The sequence below is a fragment of the Propithecus coquereli genome, unplaced genomic scaffold (genome assembly GCF_000956105.1).
Source record: "Propithecus coquereli isolate 6110/MARCELLA unplaced genomic scaffold, Pcoq_1.0 Scaffold70, whole genome shotgun sequence".
In the NCBI taxonomy this organism is placed as follows: Eukaryota; Metazoa; Chordata; class Mammalia; order Primates; family Indriidae; genus Propithecus; species Propithecus coquereli.
The window spans coordinates 1915658-1936427 of NW_012153063.1; the positions used below are offsets into that span (position 1 = coordinate 1915658).

Below are 20770 nucleotides of genomic sequence, written 5' to 3' on the forward strand. Positions count from 1 at the left end.
CACGCCTGTAGTCCCAGCTACTCAGAAGGCTGAGGCCGGAAGATCACTTGAGCCCAGGAGTTTGAGGTTCATGTGAGCTAGGCTGACGCCACGGCACTCTAGCCCCCCCCCCAGGCAAAAGAGTGAGACTCTGTCTCAAAAAAAAAAAAAAAAAAAATTGAGATTATTGGGCAGCCTGCCCCAGTTTGGATCCTGGCTCAAAGACTTCCAAGTTGTGTGACTTTAAGCAAGTCATTCAATTCTTCCAACCTCAATGTCTCCATCTGTAAAATGGGGATAAGTAGAATATGTATTTCACAGGGTCATTGTGAGCATTAAATGAAATGACTCACACAAGATATTCAAATGATACCATGTTTAGGAAGTATCTGATACATATTAGATATTATTAGGGTACTTATTTTGATGATAGGAAGAACAGCAAAGTGGAGAAAGGGAAGAGGAAAGTGTACCCCGCCACAGGTTTTGCAACTCATTTGCTTTGCAGCTTCTGTAGAACAACTTGCTTAATCTTCCTATGCCCCAATTTTCTCACCTCTGAATGGGAAATTCTGTAATATCTGCCTGCTCGCTAGTTACAGAAAGAATGTGCCAATGACAAGAGACCATGAGCAAAACACCCCAAGCCCTTCAGAACAAAAGCTCAATACAAATGTTTGTTAGACTCTCACAAGCAACCATGAAAATCCCCATCACGGAAGAAATCCTCTCTTGGCCCCGATTAAGGAAAGCAAGAACCTGAGCTAGAGAGGAAAATGCAAAGATGAGGGCTCAACAATCTTGGCATGCAGAAGCAAAGACGACTCCAGCCTGACACTGAGCAGCATCGTCAGTAGGGCTCCGGAGCATCAGTTCTGCACAGGGCCTCCTCACAGAAGACATCCTTCAACGCCATAGGCGGGGACTGCGCTCCATTAACAGCAGCTGTAGTGACCAGGTGAACACACACGAAAAAGCTCAAAAGCTCAAAAAGTAGAGGTCCAGGGTAGGGAGAATCTATGTCCACTTCTTTGTATGCTGAGCAAATTTTGCCGCCTCTCCAAAAATGAGCGCCAACACTACGACCACTGCATTGAATTCCTGCTAACTCGGCTCTGGCAGGTGAAGGTCAGAGTGGGGTCAAGAGCAGGCAGGCATTCCCTTACAGGGCAATTGCTCCACGGCTAATTGCCATTTTCACAGCTGGGTCGAGCTTCCCAAAAGGCACCCTTCCATCCTGAGCTCTGAGCTCCCATCCTAATGTTCTCTTTTGCCAACCATACCCCCATCAAAGACAGTTTATAGATGAAAGGATGTAGCTACAGTACATACAATTTTGCAAACATCACAGTTTGAAAAAGAGGCATTTCTAAGGCTTCTTTGTGAAGATCTCCACACGCCCACGGTCATTGCCACAGGAGCTAAGCCTTCTAAGGGTGTGGAGGCAGCCTCCTTGCCTGAATGTTCTCAGCAGCGATTCTTCCATGGTTTATTTTTGCTCCTTTTACTAGAAAGATGGTTCCTTTGAAATTCTTTATAAACAGAGTCGACTTCCAAACAGTGTGGTCAGTCATTTAAGAATATGGAGAGCTGCTACCTAATGCCCATCTGGCATCACCCGACAGATGTGCACGCAAGCACCCATCCTTTTAAAACCACAGAACAGGCTGAGGTCAGTGGAAAATCATGGCCAAGGACCTACTGAGAATGAATTATTTGAAACATGGCAAGACTGGAATTTAATGCCCAACACCACAAAGTTTCCAGAAATGGAATTTGACCAGGTTAAGCAAACCTCTGGTGGGTCACAGGAAATGTGAGCCAAACAGAACTGCCTTAGACACTTCAGGGTGAGGGAAAGCAAAACAAGAAGGATGGAACGACACTTGGACAGCTGCTACTAACCAATGAACTCGATGAAACACATGCACCAGCTCTGTCCAGCTTTATTATAAACTCTGGTAGACTTAGATTGCCAGTTAGACAAAAAAATGAAATATTTCAACATAAGGACTAGGCACCTGCAACCCTGAAATATGTTAATCCTCAAATTATTAATGGCTCAAAGCCTTGGCTGCATATTGGAGTCACCTGGAAGCTTTACAAACAGTGATGCCTGGGTCCCTCCCAAAGAGATACTAATTTAATTGGTCTGGGGTGCAGCCATGACTGAGATCCGTTACTAAAGACCGTCAAATCTTAAGTCATAGTCATGACATACTCCCAAATAACTATGGAATGCCTACGATGTGCAAGGCTAAGAAGCAGGTTATATACAAAAAGATGATTACCAAAACTATACGCAATGCACCAACTGTACTTTAAATCATACAACCTAACTGGAAAAATAAGACAATGAGAAGAGAGAAGGGGGGGAGGGAGAGAGGGGGGGAGAGAGAGAGAGAGAGAGAGATGGAATTTGGACAAAGAAAATCAAGAGGGGAGAGGGAAGAAGAGGAAAAGGCTGAAGGAAACAACATAAATAAAGACAGAAGTAGGAAACATGATCACCTAATTTGGATGGCATTTACTACACAAGAAAAGGGGGGAAACTTATAAAAATTACGTAGGCCCAATCTTGGAACACCTTGACTCTTTGAAGTCTAGCTTCATCCTATGTGTACCAGGGAGCCACTGACAGTTTGAAAGCAGGTGGTGGCAGTAGAAAGACAAGTCCAGGGAGGTGACAGGGGGTGCTCCAGGGCAATGGCAGAGGGAGCGATTGATTGAAGACCACAGAAGCCAAATCAATGGGATTTTTCAACTAATTTTAGATGTCAGCTAATTCGATTTTTTAAATCTAATTTTTTATTAGATTCAAAGGAAACAGAGGAGCCATGATGACTAGAGTGTCAAACCCAGATCATGAGAAGAACAGTCACAGTATTAAAAGAAATAGAGAAGCCAGGAAAAGGAAGTGGTCCATGGAAGAAGTGGATGAGTTAGGGGTTTGGGACATATTCAGCTGAGGTGATGGCGGAATAACCCTAAAAGCCTCTCTTGCCAGTTACATATTTCCAACTCAAAAATGTGGGCCTGAAGCGCAGGAAAATGTGTGGAGTTAGAGACGTAGATTATAGCTCTGAAGAAATAAAGAAGTCTCCATTTGGGAAGGAGCTGTCTACTTCTAAGATCTTAGAGGTGAAAGAGATCTGTGAGATGAGTTCCAAGGGAGAATTCTCACTATCACAGCTACCAGAGACTGCAAGGAGGTAGGAAGGGCAGAAAGTAATCGGGACAAAAAAGTGAAGAGGACTCCTGTGCTTCCCTTTCCTCACTAGGGACAATTGTGAAAATTAGGCCTGCTTTATCCTCCAGCCCCCAAGAGTTTTTTAAAAACCTCATGGAGGTTGAGTTTCTTCCCAATTGCTTATTACAATATGAGGTTCTTTTTGTTTAAATCTATAAAACATTACAACCTCACTGCCCATCCAACCCTCTCAAGAATTTTAAAAGACTTCAAAAAAAGATTTTCATGAATTGGCACATGGGTTGGTGATAAAGTTTCATGCAGTCCCTTTGTTGGTGAAGTGTCATAAACAAAGCCATTTCACATCTCACGTTTGATGCAGTTCTCTCTTCCACCCAACCCCCTACCACATATGCCTCAATGCACCCTTCACAATCCTGTTCCATTGGTTATTATTTAAGGGATAGTACTTTTTATAAGACTAGAGTTATAATTGGGGGCTTTTGTTTTGTTTTTCAGTGCAGTATATATTTTCCAATTTACCGTAACACATTATTAAAAGTGGAAAAGGGATTAAATTACACAAGTAAGCCTTCTCTAAAATATTCAATAGCTTGGTCTAAGACTCAGCCAATTCCAAAATTCCATGTACCAGTACTCTTCAACATCAAAGGGTGATTTTCTTGACTCTTTTGCGTGGGAGTAATGGGAAAGGGGGGGTGGGGAATGAGAAGTGAGTCAAAGTATTAACATATTCAGAGAGTGTCATGGAAAGAAACCAAATTGATTTGGGCATCTGAAAGCGTCTTGGGCCCTGAAACAATCAGTGTTAATAAGAAGCTGTGTGACCTTGGAGAGTTCTATGCCTTATCTGGCTTTAACAATCACTTAGTCCAACCCTAGTCTTTTCAAGGTGAAGAAACCAAGACCCTTTCGAGATTTCAAATTCTGAGATTTCTGTGTTTCTTGCTTTGGTATAAGGCTGGGGATCTAATTTTCAATGTGACCCTCAGGAATTGTCAATATACCCATATTTAGAAATAGATAGCACATATGGCTCTACATTAATTATTTTAATTACCTCTAATCATTTCCAAATGGCACAGACATGGATGATGTTTCCTGGCCATTATGGACATGTGTATTCATATCGTATATGCATCTGCCCTAAAAGTATCCAGCCCCCAACATGCCATTAGCTAAAAGCATGTCCACAATAGAATTCAGTGAATTTGAAGCATGTTTTATAAACAAGGTTATAAACAACGTGAGTAAATACAGATAGGCACAGGTCAGCCTGCGAACACTCACAGAACTGAGTATTTCCTTTTATGGCACTCTTGTTCTATTGTGTTACTTTCTCTCTCCTACTAGAGTCAAGCTCCCAGAGGGCAGAATCTATATCCAATTCAACTCTGCATTGCCAAACACAGCATTTTGCACATAACAAGTGCTTAAGGAATGAAGTATTTACTGTCAAATATTTTCTATATTTTAATATAAGCAAAGAAAATCCCACAAGGTGTGACTAGTTTCAGCTACCAGCTCAATCAGAAGTCACTCACACTCCAGCAGGCTGATACTAGACTCAAATCCCAAGGACGCTGTGGACACTGGGCTGTGACATTGTGACATCTACATGTCAAGCATGTGGTGGATAGAGCAGCAGGAAGCTGCACTAATGGAGAGTGGGACAGGCATAATATATACAACAGGACTAAGTTCTTAGGGTCACACCCAATACCAACTGAAGAAAACCAAAAAGACTCAAGGCAGTAGAAATAATTCTGTAAATTAGCAGCAGGAAATAAGGGCAAGGTAGGGGAGAAGCAAGATCATGACTAACCTTAGGTAAAGGCATGTCCTAATATAGCAACATTTTATTTTTCCGGGAACTATAGATTGAATAAAGATAGTTTCTCATGTGCATGTTCTAAAATGAGCATACAGTATAACTGAGAAAGGAGTGCTTTTTAACTTGTCAACATTACATATAACATTAATGATTAGTTACTATAACTTGTTTCACCAACTTTAACATGATGAGTAGTTGTAGAGTTTTCTAATCACTGTACTTAGTAAGATTTGGCATTTGGGGGTTAAAACATTTCCACCTGTTTATACTAAGAAAGCACTTAGTTGATTTGGGAGAACAAAGAGATTTGTAGAGACCAAGTCTCTGCCCCTTACCCTTCTGGCACCACTCAAGTTAAGTTGGGGAGCTGTCCTACACTTTCAGCAAATCTCATTTCCAACATGCATGCTAACTGATGAATGAACCAGAATCAGAGAGGCATTTTCTGCATTCGCCAGTCATGGGGTCCAGCAAAGCTGATTAAAAACCCCTTGCACACTACTATAAACTGCAAAGATAGGGGGCATCTACCACCCAGTCTGGTATCAGAGCAGCTATCCTATCAGCATGAGCCAGCAGGGACTGGCCAGAGTAAACTGTGTTCTTCTCTCCCCAGTAGGCACAAAGAATGATTTTAAATGATTGCAATGCCTTCTTGTACTCAAAAAGTTAGAATACAACAACTCCCTGAAGGGGGAAAAATCTGAAGTTTCATAAGACAACAGCCAGTAAAAGCCCCATTAAGATCCTCTCTAAACTATCCTCATTTAAGTGGGGAGACAAATTAGCCCCCACTGGCATTTGTATTTAGAATGGGCTGGGAGAGAGGAAGAGCCTACATTTGGACACTTAAGGTCTCTGATATACCCACACACAAATCATTTCAGGGCCAGGTTGTCATCCTGCATCTTCTGCTCTGCCTTTTAAATGGATGGGACCCCAACACCCCATTCTCCTCAGGGTAAAGAGTAAGAGTGGGAGGTTCATGACAAACAAAGAATGGTGACTTCCTTTTCCCCCTACTAAGGACAGATGTAGTAAAAATAATTGCATTACAATGTTCACTTACTTTAAAATACCAAACTTCAAACAGGTAGACTGAACGTTTGACAGTCCCCAAATCTACACAAAGATGTGTCTATTAAAAGAACATGGAAATGAATCAATTAAAGAAAGGCCGAGTGTGTGACTGATTCCATTCACATGTGCTTTCATTTTTAAAGCTACATTTATTTAGTGATTGCATCCTTATAAAGAAAAATCTGGATAACGGGCAGTTCTAATTTTTTTTCATCTACCAAGTCACTGTTTCAAACAAAAAAATAGATTTACAGTAACTAAAGAACACACAAATCACATACAAAAAAAAAAAAAGCCAGCTATTTTATCCTTTCAATGTGGCTAGCAAGGCTCCTTTGTGTCTACAAATTTCCCTGGGTGGTGCTGTTGCCAAGAAATTCTAATTCATGACAAGGTTTTCTGCAAATTGGGGACAGAGGCAAAACTGCAGATGGATGGACCCCACAGTTTGCTTTGTCTTTCTGGCTGAGACAGCACCTGGCTGTTCAGGCCTGTAGAAGGCAGTGCAAAGGCAAGATCATCACATAAAAGGAGAAGCAATGTGGCTCACAGACCAAATTCCATTCCTGGTACCAGAACATTGTTCTTGGAATGCAACCATTTCTGTAGGTTTTCCCCTAGAGATGCTTTGTACCAAAGGCCCTCATAAAAAGTGTTTCAGGGTGCCTGAAACCAAGGTGAAATTGCAGTGTTATGGGGACACTTTAGTCCTTACAGTAGCCAAGTACGCCATTAGTTTAAAACAATGGGGGGATGGGGGAGGAAGGAGGAATGTTCTATGATTTATTTATTTGTTTCCAGTAGCAATGGAAAATTTTCTCCGAGCAAAAACGAGGCCTGAAACTGACCCCATCTGCCAATTATGAATCAGCATTAACAACGACCATAATTCCATAACAGTTTTCAAGTAAACATGCCATGCTCCTCAATGACATGCAGCTAAGTCCAAATAAGACTTAGAACATCATTACTTGACCTGTACTCATGAAACAGCAGACGAGATATAAAGAATATATAAAAATTCTCAAAGTCTTTGCATTTTTCTAGAAGAAAATAACTAAGAGTATGTATTGTATCAAATCCTTTTTTATTTTCCAAGTCATCAGTGAGTCCCAAAAAATCACAATTTCTATTGGCAACAAAAGTCATGAATGGATTTCCTTCAATCCATCATAAAGTGGTACCCCATAAGCTACTCCGGCTTCCGTCCTACCCTTGACTTTTCGTACTTTTGCTCAGGCAGCTCTTGGAAAATTTCCTGCAAGTTTTCAAAGCGCTCAGGGCTGGTAGCCTTAAGAGTTGTGCGTCAGCTGAATTCCATAAAATAATAGACCACATAAGCACAGTGTAATTTACAGTTATACGACAGGCAGAGATGATGTTACTTGGGCCAAGTGCTTAAGTATGCAGTCAGAGCTCAGGAATGGAGAGCTGTTAATGTGGGAAGTCCATTTGGATTTTTAAATTATACCAGCAACGATTTTCAGAGTTGGAGCTATAAGGCTAAGGCATCAATGTCTGAAAATCCAATGTCAAAATGATGATCTCCATGTCAGAGGGTGGCCCTGTCACAGTAAGCGACTTTGTCATAGGCTCACTGACTAGTAGGACAATTATCCCATACCATAAGGTGAAAATAAAATCCCCAAATAGTCCATCCTCAATTTTCAAATGCACAGATGTTCTTGGGTTTATCATCCAAGCCACTCTTTCTCTAGAAACCAAATAAGATTATCAGAATTTCCGTATTTCGCTTATCTCCCCGAGGCCAGGTACATTGCTCACTTTAAGAGAACATCTAATAATTACTCCTCATTTGACCTCTAAAATCTGATTACCCCAGAGTATCAGGAAACTTCCTCCTGCCTGGGGTTCTTTGTAGCAACCTTCTTGAGCTGTTTTTAAGCAAGGAAGTCTCAATATTTCATCATCTGAGGGTTGATTTGGAACTAACAGTTGCATATAACCATCACCATCCCTTACACTCAGAAACGGCAACGGGGTTCAGGGAGGGGGAGAAAAGAAGGGATAGAGGTTAGAGGTTTTGTCATCAGTGTAAACATAGGGTCTTAGTCACCTTTATGAAAAGCAGTTATGACTACAAAGTCCAGAGCATAAAGCTCCTCAGAGTGACATTTTGTTTATAAGTGCTTCTCCACAAGTTGTGTTTCAGTATGAGCACGCCTCTGAAATAACTTGGCGAGGGGTTTTAAGGTGAGAGTGGTTGCAGTTGGAGAGGGCTACGGCAAGAAATGGGGGGATTCTGAGGGGTGAAAATTCCTTTGCCTGAAGATAGAAACTAAGCTTGAGGTTTCTTGATGGGGGGAAGAGATGGATGGGGAGGAGGAGGAGGGGAGAAGGAAGAGCAGAGATGGCTTCTTAGGAAACAATAGATCTAAAACATCCTCTAATTGTCAAACCAATGATGTTCCTTTGTAGATCTAGAGTTTCTCCTGGATGATTTAGCCAGATCCAGAAAAGCAGGTTTCCCCTGGAGAGGCCTTCCCCCAAATCAGGCTTTACTACTGTGAAAACCTGAACCAAAACAAAGTTGTGTGATTCATCAGGAGAGAACGTTGTAACAAATAAAGCCAACTTTCTTCCCTCCAACACTGCTTAACAGTTAGTCACAAACAAGGGCTGCCTTGGGCAGGCTGACTAAATCAACAGATTCCCGTCCCTAACCTGTCTAGACAGTTGTTAATATGCAACCGATTCTACACCAGTGGGCTGACAGTGTGAAATGAAAGCTATTTCAGAAAATGAAATTCTGGCAACATTTTCGTTTAATTAGCATGTGAACATGTGAAATAAAAGGAGGAAAAAGATCTAGTGAGACCCTGCATGAGATAGTCTTGTTAAAGATAGGGGTAAGGATGCATTGAAGAAATGCCTTATGCTAAAAATGTGTGAACTGTGTGTGTGTTTACAGAGTCACAAGTATCTGCCAGCATCTTTGGACAGGAATGCATGCGTGGACACACAGACACCAAAGGCCAATACCTGCAGGGAAACTCACAGCCTCTGATCAGGGGAGAACAACAACTAGTAACAGTGGTACAGGCAGAGGATAGGTTTGCCACTGGGCTCCTTATATTAAAAGCCAAACTACTCTTGCTAGAGCAGCAACTGTTACATCTCTGCCTCAAGCTGGCAAATCCTGCTTTGGATCCCGGGCAGAGGAAATTCAGCCGTTCATTAGCCTTAACAAGCTCCTGTCACTGAGCGGAGAAGTTCCATGAGCAGCCACACACAGAGCCTCTCACAGCCCTCCCCAAGGGCAAGCGGGTTTCTCCAGGACCGACTGTACAAATTCACACTTCCTATGTGCAAATCCGGACTGTCTTCTTGGACTTTCCATGGTGCACACTGTAGAATTTTTAAATACCCGTGCCCCCCCCGCCCCCACCCACCGTCCTTCCTGCAGAATGTCCCCCAGCAGCTCCTAATCGCTGCTGAAAAAAAAAAAAACACTGTTTCCGCAGCAGACCCAGCACTTTCCACTGACCAGCACTTTCTTTATTCCACTTCACAAAGCCCAGCGAACTTGTCACCAGCCGGGCTTCATCCTTGCTGGGACGCCTAGCCAACTTGACATCCATGCCCTTCAGCATCCCAGGAGTTTCTTAACTAGTCCTCTAAGACAAAGTCAGAGGCAGGGAAGCACACACCACCCTTTGTCCAAGGTTGTGCTGTCTAACTGGAAAGGGACCTCAAACAAAAAAGAGAAACAAGGACACACACAGAGGGTGTTTTCTTTCTGGAGGCATTACACTGGGGAAACCGACAATGCATTGTCAGCCTAAGACATATATCTTCCTGTCCTACTTGAGTATCATCTTTTGTCACTGGGCTCTTCTCCCTTTTGCCTACCTTCTAATCTCAAAATCAAGCTCCTATTCTCTATTGACATTTGCTAATTACTGAGAAAACACTCCGCTTTGCTCCTTCCCCCACCCCCCCATCTGACGGTCGTAAGCACCAGTTGAAACAGATGAACCTGATTTAAGGTACCAAGCAGGTAGGGCTCATGCATGTAGGAACGTGGTATCCTGTCAGCGATATCGCTCATAAAGCCCCAAGCCACCTTCCCACCCGGCTCCTCCGAACCCCAGAAGTTCAGCAGGTCTCTGACGGGGGACAGTGAGCCCGACAACGTGTGCGCAAGGATGTGTTGTTGGTGACTGGAACGCAGGCAGCTTGGACCGGCTGCTCAGCTCGGCACACTAAGAGGTTAGGGGTGGGTGGAGAGGTAAGCGCATATGACTGTTTCGGAAAACATTTTTTAAAACATACAGCCAAAAAGGGGGGAGGAAAATCAAACAAACAAACAAAAATTCAACCCAAAGCCCACACCAACGCAGCCCCTGCGTCTCCGCCGCCACCACACGATCTACACAAGTAATTTAAATCATTCACCTGCTGCCAGGTCTCCTCCAGGGATGGCAAAGCTGAGAAGTAGCCGGTGTCGTGGACAAGTTGTAGCTCCTGGAATATACTATAACTAGCCAACACGTCCATGCTGCTGCTGCCGGGCAAAACGGGAGGCGAAACCCTCCCCCGAGCACAGTTGGGTCTGTTTGTTTGTCAGTCTGTCTGGCTCACCCCCCAAGAAGGCAGACATCCAGTGGCCCTTTTGTTTTGTTTTGTTTCAGTCAACTAAAAAGGAAAAAAAAAATCAATGCAGGAGAGGGAGAGAGGAGGTGAGAGAGGAGAGCGTGAGTGGGGTGGATGGAGAGAGGCATCCAGCGTGTACAGTGCAGACGACTGCCAGGAAAAGGGGACTTCTCCACGGGAGTAACAATTCCCTTCCAGGGCTCTAATCACTCCAGCTCGGGGATCAGGAAGGGGGATGCAAACTCACTGACACGAAGCTGCCATCTATTTCTGCAGAGCTGTTCGCTCCTAATGCAATCTTTGCTCTTTATTTTGGGAGGTTGCATTTTTTTTTTCTCGCGATCGCTTCTCTCTCCCCCCTTCTCTTCCCTCCCCACCCCCCACCCCATCCTTGCTAGTTTGTAGTTCCCCCTCCTTTTCTCCTCCTCCTACTCTTCCCCCTCCCCGAACTCCCTCCCCCCGCCCAGCTCTCCGCGCAGCCGTGGGATCTCGGAGCAGGGCGTCCATTAGACCGCGTGTGACCATGTAAGGTAAACGGGGGGCTCATGAAGTCACTCAGGACCAATGGCGAGCGCAAAGCGGGGCCCGGGGCGGGGCTTGGCCCTGGCGGCCGGCGCGGATTGGCGCGCGGCGGATCTCCCTGCTGCCTTACAAGGCGGTGCGAGGCGAGCTATTTTTAGAGGGCTATATAAGGGGGCTGAGGCGGCCGCGCGGCGGCTGGGGAGCACGAGAGCGAGCGCGAGGGACGGGGAGGGCAGCGGCGACACTCGCGCCGGCTCCTGGGACGCCGGGGCGGCAGGGCTCGGGCCGCACGCTGGCCTCCGACCCTCCCTTTGGTGCCCGGCGGAGCCCCGCGCGTCCGGAACCCTCGTCCCTCGGAGGGGAGGGGTCGCGTGTCGCCGCGGTGGCGTGGACGCGGCCGGTCAGGAGGTGACAGTCCAGGGTGCAGGGTTAGGATGCCTCCTGGAGGAGGAACGGCACGGGAGAGCCGCGGAGACGCCGTCGGGGCGGGGGCAGGCTAGGAATGACACTTTCCACTCCGCCCCCCGCCTGGGCAGGGGCAGGGAACGCGCGCTGCAAGGCAAAGGTCCTCACGTACAAAGAATAACCAGAACAGCAACAAAAAGCCACCAAAAACCCCTTCACGAATTCCCCACGGGCTGCCAGGGCGCAGAGAGGAAGCGGCAGAGGAGGAAGAGCCACACAATGGGAGAGAACAAAGGGGAACGGCGCGCGGAGAACGGCTTGCGCCCGCCCCGCGCCGCGCCAGGCCCCGCCCCGCTGGCGCCGCCCCCGCGCGTTCCCGCCGCCCGGAGCACGGGCCGGGCTGGGGTCAGGCACCCAGATGGGGTCGCTTGCGCAGTTCTCAGTGCTCCAATGTGTGTTAAAGACAGTGGAGGGCACCCAAGTAGACGTGGAGTGCAGGCTGGAGCCGGCAGCTTGCCAGGGGGCCTTTACGTGGGTCTCATCATGTGGCCTCCAGCGATGTGTCTGTGCAGGGCTGCGACTGTGAGAGAGGAACCCTATTGTTTTCTGGAGCTGGGTTATAGAGATAGTAGGTAGAGGTCTGTTATCTCTGAGATGAAAAGCCCCGCACGACGCACATTGTTAGGCTTGACCAATTGTTTGCTTGACCTTAAATGGTTAGTGTGGTTCAAGCTTCCCCAAAATACACTGTGGGCTGAGCTTCTACTTTTGGAATGATTGCAGAATCCGGTACTTAGTCAGACACGAGAAACTTTGTCCTACCAGTAATGGAAGAAACACATCCATCTTAATCGCCCTCCCTCGCCTTTCCCTCCCTTTGACTATGTGGGACTTGATATCACAGTATTTGAAAGATTCTGTCTTATAAAACAAGCACAACTTGAAATTCAGTATTTGCTGGGGGAAATTAAATGGGAATTACTGGGATTGAGAAAAGTCTGGTTTATTTACTTGTTAGTGTCTGGGATTCTGTTAGTCAGATTCATGGCTTTCACTGTATAATTGGTGCGTTTCCTATATGTAGATACATGAAATGGGCAAGGATGCAGCCACTTAACTAGCTGCGTGACTTTGAGCAAATTGCTGGGTCAGAGCCCGTGCGTACACATCTCAGAAACAGGAATAGTGATATCTGACTTGTCTAGTTGGTAAGAAGAATCAAAATAATGTTTTTAACTCCCCTGGCATAGTATCAGGCACTATTAGCGGAATACGAAATGTTAGCTATCATTTTCTCAAGACTTTAGCTAAGTAAACTGATACCTAAACTAATGGGGCCCATAAGGGAATATACTAGAATCCTGGAGATGGAGTGGAGGTAGAGACCCCTTGCTAATTTGTTATAATGTCTCCCTTTTCCCACCCCTCCATTCTATTCCCATGGGGGGTGGGGGTGATGTGCAGAAGCCATTGAGAAACACTAGGACAGAAAACATGTTCATGAGTAAAGGGAAGGAAAGGAACTTGAATATAGGAAACTACAGAGGCGAAAAGCAAGGCAAGACCAAACCATATAATTTGTTGTTTGAAATTCAAGTGAACTTACTTTTTGTTTTTGTGTTACACTAGAACCACTTTTGAACAAAATGACATATATGTTAACTTTTGAGTTTGAAGATTTTATAAGTAATAGTTATCATTTATTAAGTGTTTACAATGTGCTGTATGTACATATAAATATTTTATATGCAATGTCTCATTTAATCCTAAGGACAGCCCCAAGGTAGGTACTTTTATTATCCCCAACTTTATGGATGAAGATACCCAGGCTTAGAGATATCAAGGGAGTTGGTTAAAGTCACACAGCCAGGAAGTGGCCAAGCAGGAGTTCAAATCCAGGAGTATCTGACTCCCAAGACTACTCTGCCATAGGCTCTGCATGGTGAAAGACTGAGTTTCTTGGGCTTTAGTCAAGATGTGTTTATAAAAATTACTGGAGTAGGGCTAGAGGTACTTCCATTGAGACTTTCCCTATTTAACTATCAGCTGTCCAACTTACAAATAATTCAACCTAAATTTTACAAAATAAATCTTGCAAATCTCATGATCTTGTTTCCAAGCTTTGTAGAATATTTTAGATTCATTCTAAGAGATTTATGCAGCCCTCCAACTTACAAATAATTCAACCTAAATTTTACAAAGTAAATCTTGCAAATCTCATGATCTTTTTTCAAAGCTTTGTAGAATATTTTAGATTCATTCTAAGAGATTTATGCAACAAGACATTCCAAAAGGTACATTTTCAATATGTCATATTTAGCTACTTTTTATAGTCTAGAGACCCTAGGTTCACATTGCAAAACACATGCAAAGTATCCAAATGTACAAAATAATCAAATTAAGATCACAGGGGAACTTTGGCAGTTCAGCACACCAAAAACAAACAGCATTGTTGTAACTACCATTTATTGACTACCTTCCTCATACCTGGCATTTTACACATATTCGCATCTGATCTTCACTGCAATCCTGTGAGGGAGCTTAGTGCTCCATTTTTACAGGTGAAGATACTAAAGTTCAGAGAAAGCACCTAATTTGCTCATTACCATGTGTCTGTTAAGTGGTAAAAGCAGATTCAAATACAGGTCTGCCTTCAAGCTGACTCCAAAATGTTTCTTCTCTACAAGCATTGCCTTGGGAGACAATGATCTTACTTCTAATAATACCACCCTTTGGAAGTAATCCTACAGAAAACACCAAGAGTAAATAATAACTTACCCCCCCCCAACTTACAAATGAATGACGATATTAATATTTTAAGAATAAAATATTAATAGTAAAAATTTAGTATGTAAATGAACACAATCAAGGCATCAGACTGTTACCACCAGAAAAGTTCTGCTTCATTAGTATAGGAAGTTCTTATTATCCCAGTGTGATTAGCACAAGTAAAGGCTCCTCAAAGTAAATCTACTCACACAGGGACCAAATTTCAAAGCAATAAGTGAAGAAAGGTTTGCTTGGGACTTTATTTGAAAATAAAACTCAATGTTATTAAAACACATTTATGCTATACTATACAAGTATGCCTTGTTTTACTGTGTTTTGCATATAAATTACATTTTTTACAAATTGAAGGTTTGTGGCAACCCTCTTTCAAACAAGTCTAACAGTGCTATTTTCCCAATAACATGTGCTCACTTCATGTCTCTATGTCACATTTTGGCAATTCTCTCAATATTTCAAACTTTTTCATCATTACATCTGTATGGTGATCTGTGATCAGTGATCTCTAGTGTTTCTGCTGTAGTTATTTTGGGGCACCACGAAGTGTGCCCAAATAAGACAAGAAACTTAGTAAATGTTGCATGTGTTCTGATTGCTCGACCGACCTGCCGTTCCTACATCTCTCCCTCTCCTCAGGCCTCCCTAGTCCCTGAGACACAATAATATTGAAATTAGGCCAATGAACAACACTACAATGGCCTCTAAGTGTTCAAGTGAAAGGAAGAGTGACACATCTCTCACTTTAAATAAAAATCTAAAACTGATTAAGCTTAGTGAAGGAGGCATGTCAAAAACCAGGATAGGCCAAAATCTAGGTCTCTTGCACTAGTTAGCCAAGTTGTGAATGTAAAGGAAAAATCCTTGAAAGAAATTAAAAATGGTACTCCAATGAACACACAATGAGAAGAAAGCAAAACAGCCTTATCGCTGATATGGAGAAAGTTTTAGTGGTCTGGATAGAAGATCAAACTGTCCACAATGTTCTCTTAAACCAAAATCTAATCCAGAGCAAGGTCCTAACTCTCTTCAATTTTATGAAGGCTGAGAGAGGTAGGAGGCTGCAGAAGAAAAGTTTGAAGGTAGCAGAGGTTGGTTCATGAGGTATGAGGAAAGAAGCCATGTCTATAACATAAAAATGCAAGGTAAAGCAGCAAGTGCTCATGTAGAAGCTGCAGCAAGCTATACAGAAGATCTAGCTAAGGTAATTGATGAAGGTGGCTATACTAAACAAGAGATTATCAATGTAGGTGAAATTGCCTTCTATTGGAAGAAGATGCTATCTAGAACTTTTATAGCTAGAGAGGAGAAGCCAATGCCTGGCTTCAAAACTTCAAAGGACAGGTCAACTTTCTCATTAGGGGCTATTGCAGTGGGTGACTTTAAGTGGAAGCCGATTTTAAAAGTCCTAGAGCCCTTAAAAATTATACAACATCTACTCTGCCTGTGTCCTATAAATGGAAAAACAAAGCCTAAATGACAGCACATCTGTTTACAACAGGGTTTACTGAATATTTAAAGCTTGATGTTGAGACCTACTACTCAGAAAAAAAAAGAGATTCCTTTCAAAATATTACTGCTTGTCGACAATGCACCTAGTCACCCAAGAGTTCTGGGGATGTTGTTTTCATGACTGCTAACACAACATCCATTCTGCAGCCCATGGATCCAGGAGTAACTTCAGCTTTTATGCCTTATTATTGAAGAAATATATTTCATAAGACTATAACTTCCATAGATAATGGTTTTCTGATGATATGGACAAAGTAAATTGAAAACTTCTGGAAACGATTAATCATTCTAGATACCATTAAGAACATTTGTGATTCATGGGAGGAAGTGAAAATATCAACATTAACAGGAGTTTGGAAGAAGTTGATTCTAACACTCAAGGGTGACTTGCGGGGGTTGAAATTTCAGCAGAGAAAGTAACTGAAGATGTGGGGAAATAGCAAGAGAACTAGAATTAGAAGTAGAGTCTGAAGATGTGACTAAAATGCTGCAATCTCATGATAAAATGGATGAGGATTTGCTTCTTATGGATGAACAAAGAAAGTGTTTTTTTGAGATGAAATCTACTCCTGGTGAAGATGCTACTACTATTGTGGAAATGACAACAAAAGATTTAGAATATTACATAGATTTAGTGGATAAAGCAGTGGCAGGTTTGAAAACATTGACTCTAATTTTGAAAGAGTTTGTACTTTGGGTAACATGCTCTCAAACATCATTGTATGCTACAAAGAAAACCTTTCTGACAAGAAGAGTCAATTGATGCAGCAAACTTCATTGTTGTCGTATTTTAAGAAATTTCCACAGCTGTCTAACCTGCAGCAACCACCACGCTGACCAGTCAGCAGCCGTCAACATCGAGGCAAGGCCTTCCACCAGCAAAAAGATTGTGATTCACTCAAGGCTCAGATGATCGTTAGCATTTTTTAGCAGTAAAGTATTTTTAAGTTAAGGTATGTACATGTTTTTTACACATGCTGCTATTGCACACTTAACAGACTATAGTATAATGTAAACATAGCTTTTATATGCACTGGGAAACCAAAAAAATCACGTGACTCGCGTTATTGTGATATTCGCTTTATTGCGGTGGGCTAGAACCAAACTCAGCAATCTCTCCAAGGTCTGCTTATATTTAACAAAATTTATGTAGTAAGTACAACTATGTGCTATTTGTAGAATGATTAAGTAAATCAAGAAAATTATTGTTGGCTTAATTTTTTTCTACAAAATGTAAAGTCCCTGTTAGGGCTCAAAACACAATACCTCCAAGTACAGTACCATGACATACTGAGCATTTTGAGCTGAAGGACATTGGGACACCTTCCCCTGCTCCCCTTTTCTCCCTTGAAGCAGGTCATAGATGCTAAAATTCCTCTCCCTCAAAGCAAGACATAAAACCTAAAGAAGTTACTCTCTGATCTCCTTCCTCCTCCCGTTAAGATCCTCATGTGATAGGTGTTCTGCTCCCTACTTGGAGGCCAAGGAGAATCTGAACACCCAGGCCTTGCTAAGTTCCCCCTAGTTTATTATCATTAGGTGTTACCCCTTTTTTGTCCAATCATACTTCAACATGACCATTCTTCATCAAACCTAAGCAAAAAAATACAGTTTTCCCTGGTTTGGGGGTCTCTATTTCTGAAGGCTCCCATGTCACATAAAACTTTAGTTAAATAAATTTGTTATGTTTTTCTCATTAATCTATCTTTTGTTATACGCATGTCAGCCATGAACCTTGGAATACATACCTTACAACATGATTTATTTCATATTTGAATTTTACAGCATAATCAAAAAGAGGGTCATTTTGTAAAAATGTTAATGGGCTTCATCAGTTTTCCCAAGGTTCTCAATTAATTTTTTGTATTCAAAGTATTCTCTCCCGAAGCAACAATATAGTCATCTTCCCTGTTGATCTTACCTTTATTTGTTAGTTTAACTCTGCAGATCTTCACTTGTCCGTGGTTTTACCAACCTCTTTCGTTGACATCATAAAATGTTATGCCTTTTGCAAGATCTGTAATTTCTGTTTGCAATAGAATTGAATGTATTTGTATTGTATAGTACGTATTTGCCACCATGGGAGCAGGAGAGAAGACTTATTAAGAAGGGATGTTTGAATGGGGACTAATTTGTAAATGTTCCCATCATTAATAAATACTTTCATATACTAAGACTTTTGCTTCCCTTCACATTCTTACTATAATGGAGGAAAGTTTGAACAAGAGTGTCAGAGAGGTGGAGGGCAGTAAACGAGACTGCCCGAGAGGCATGGTTTGAATTTGGAAGAACATGTCTGTGACCTCTTGAGAGCTGTTTCATGACTGAAGGAAAAAAAAAAAAAATGGCAGCTTCCGCTGCCTTCTCGTATCCTGGATAAAATATTCTCGGAACACACATCTCTCTTTGTTTTCTTTCTGTGCTCTCTCTCTGCTCATAATTTGGCTTCCCACTTGTTCTGCCCACAGGGGGAAAATGTGCTGGTTACAACCACAGGAGCCTGGTCACTGTGGCAGTGCTAGCTGTTATTGTCAATTACTACAAAGACGCTTTAGTTATGTATGTGTCCCTTGTCAGCTTAATTAGCATGGGTCCGGCTCCCTGGGTGTGGTCAATTTTGAGACACTAACATGCTGAAGGTTCTGGACATGATGGGCTTAAAAACAATGGTCTTGGTGAATTAACCAAGAACTCTTGGCAGGTAGCCTTCTGGTCTTCTTCAGAAAGCATCCCAATCTTGCCATTAACTTTTCAGAATTCTGTGGGTATGTTATAGTTTAATAAAACATTTATTTTTAAATATAATACCAAAGCAACCCTGAGTGTTGTATCTTACATTGCAGTGGATCAGACAAAACAGGTGGGGCGGGGGGCGGCCTGGGGAACCCCCAGCAAGCGCTGGGATAACCCTCTCTGACTAAACCCAGTTGGCTGATTTTCCCCATCCTTATGGGTGATGGGCATGTGGTTGGGGAGACAATTTGCTTCTTCCCTCTAACAAGTGGTCTATTGCTTAACAAAAATTCACTTACCATGATGACAAAGGTAAGGAATTCAAGAATTCAGCCAAAGTTCACTGTCAAGAATGGCCTGCCCAGACTTAGAAATTTGGCCATTTAATGCCATTGTGACCTGTGTTACATGATTCCTATGGAGATTAATATCAGTAGTCACTTTTCTAGCTTGAGCTACCAGCACTTAAACGTGTCAGTATCCTCTAAAGAAGAACAAAATCATTTAAATTCAATCAGTCATTCAACATATATTATGTAAAGCATTCAGTCTTTAACATATATTATGCAAAGCACTTAGGTTGAAAATAAAAATGGTAAACACAGACACATTACCAATATCAATGCTTGAGATAGTAGTAATATGTCTCAGAAGTTAGAAAAGACATTCAAAGTTTCTAGTCCAGCCTTCATCAGATCCACTGCTTCCCTTTGCAATATTACTTTTAGGAGATGCCCAGTTTCTCCAAAGATGGGGAACCCCCGGCAAGTACTGGGATAAGCCTCTATGACTGAACCTGATTGGCTGATTTTCCCCATCTAAGAATAGCATCACAAGCTATTCAAGGGTTTCTGGACAAAGATTTTGGGAAGGAGGCCAGTGGGAAATGAGAAAAGTTTTTTTTTTAAATAATAAAAAGAATTGCTTTGCTGCACAATGATAGAAATAAATGTCCAGACAATTGTGATGTTAGTGATAAATTAAGTTGCTAATGTTTAGGGATTGTTACCCTTTGTGGTATGTGAGGCACCTGTTTGTAAGACTGTGCCATGTTTCATCCTGAGCATTTTTTGTTGTGACACGTTGAATACAACACTGTGTTACTATTAATACATTAAATATCACTGCCAATGTTTTATCAGAATATTATCATTTTTCTTTTAACAGTGCCATTTCCAATGGATTTGGTATGCAGTTAATGGGATTTAACAGCAGAATGCATCTCAGATTTTGTAATGGAAATCAATGGGAGAATAAGATTGATTTGATAGAAAGTCTCTGTCCTGCAAACTTTGCTGACAGTGACCATTCCTTTAAGTGAGGGATACCTATTCTACAAGTGCCCAATGATGAGTTTTTATGTATATGATAGATCTGGGTAGTTTGGAAGGTTAATAATGTCGGCAGCAGTTTTTGCTGACTGGTAGCTCATTTAAATTCCACTGGATTTTCTTGACCACAGGGATGCTTATTTGAATGGTTAGAATAGTCAGCTGAGTCATAGTTTTTAATACTGGTTACTGCAGTCCTCAGGAATAAGCTAGTCAAAGGCTTTAAGACTTGTCATTTGTGTGGTCTAAATGGGAGAAAGAATGCTTTTGTGCCCACCTCAGAATGCTTGGCCATTCTCTCCCAGCTCTTATCTCCTCCTACTGCTTTGTAATGCTCAAAGATTGTTCTGAGCAAACGTGGTCATGTTTATAGAGTCATTTCACCTTGGCTTCTCCCAAGCTACTCATCATGAGTGGCATGCTCTTGGCCTGCATTTGTCATTTGGGAAGATGGAGCAATCCATTTGATGAAGGCCAAAAGGCAACACAACTCAGAGAGGCTCACTACCTCTACCCAATGTGTCCAAATGTGAAATTCCTCCTATCTCTCTCTCTGCCACAAATTAACCTACTCTTTGCTTTTCTGCAATATTGATTTTCAATCTTTGAGGAATGTGTTAAATCAGTCCCTTTTTTTTGGTCCTTTCTACATGTCCCTGTGCATCATTGCCTTGAGATTATAAATTCCTAGGGAACATTTGGCTGATCACCCTACAGGGAATCTATTATCTGCTATAGTTCACATAAACTATTATTTTAAAA

At 42.4% G+C, this 20770-nt stretch overlaps 1 protein-coding gene across 1 annotated transcript in view; it reads right to left on the reverse strand.

Moving 5' to 3' along the window:
• Positions 1–11073, reverse strand: part of KLF7 (Kruppel-like factor 7 (ubiquitous)) — an 88098-nt gene extending 77025 nt beyond the window's left edge. The window contains exon 1 of the mRNA XM_012661248.1: positions 10524–11073. Within this exon, the coding sequence (XP_012516702.1) occupies positions 10524–10625 (102 nt within the window). The 5' untranslated portion in view covers positions 10626–11073. The remainder of the gene's footprint in view (positions 1–10523) is intronic.
• Between the last annotated feature and the right edge of the window lie 9697 nt (positions 11074–20770).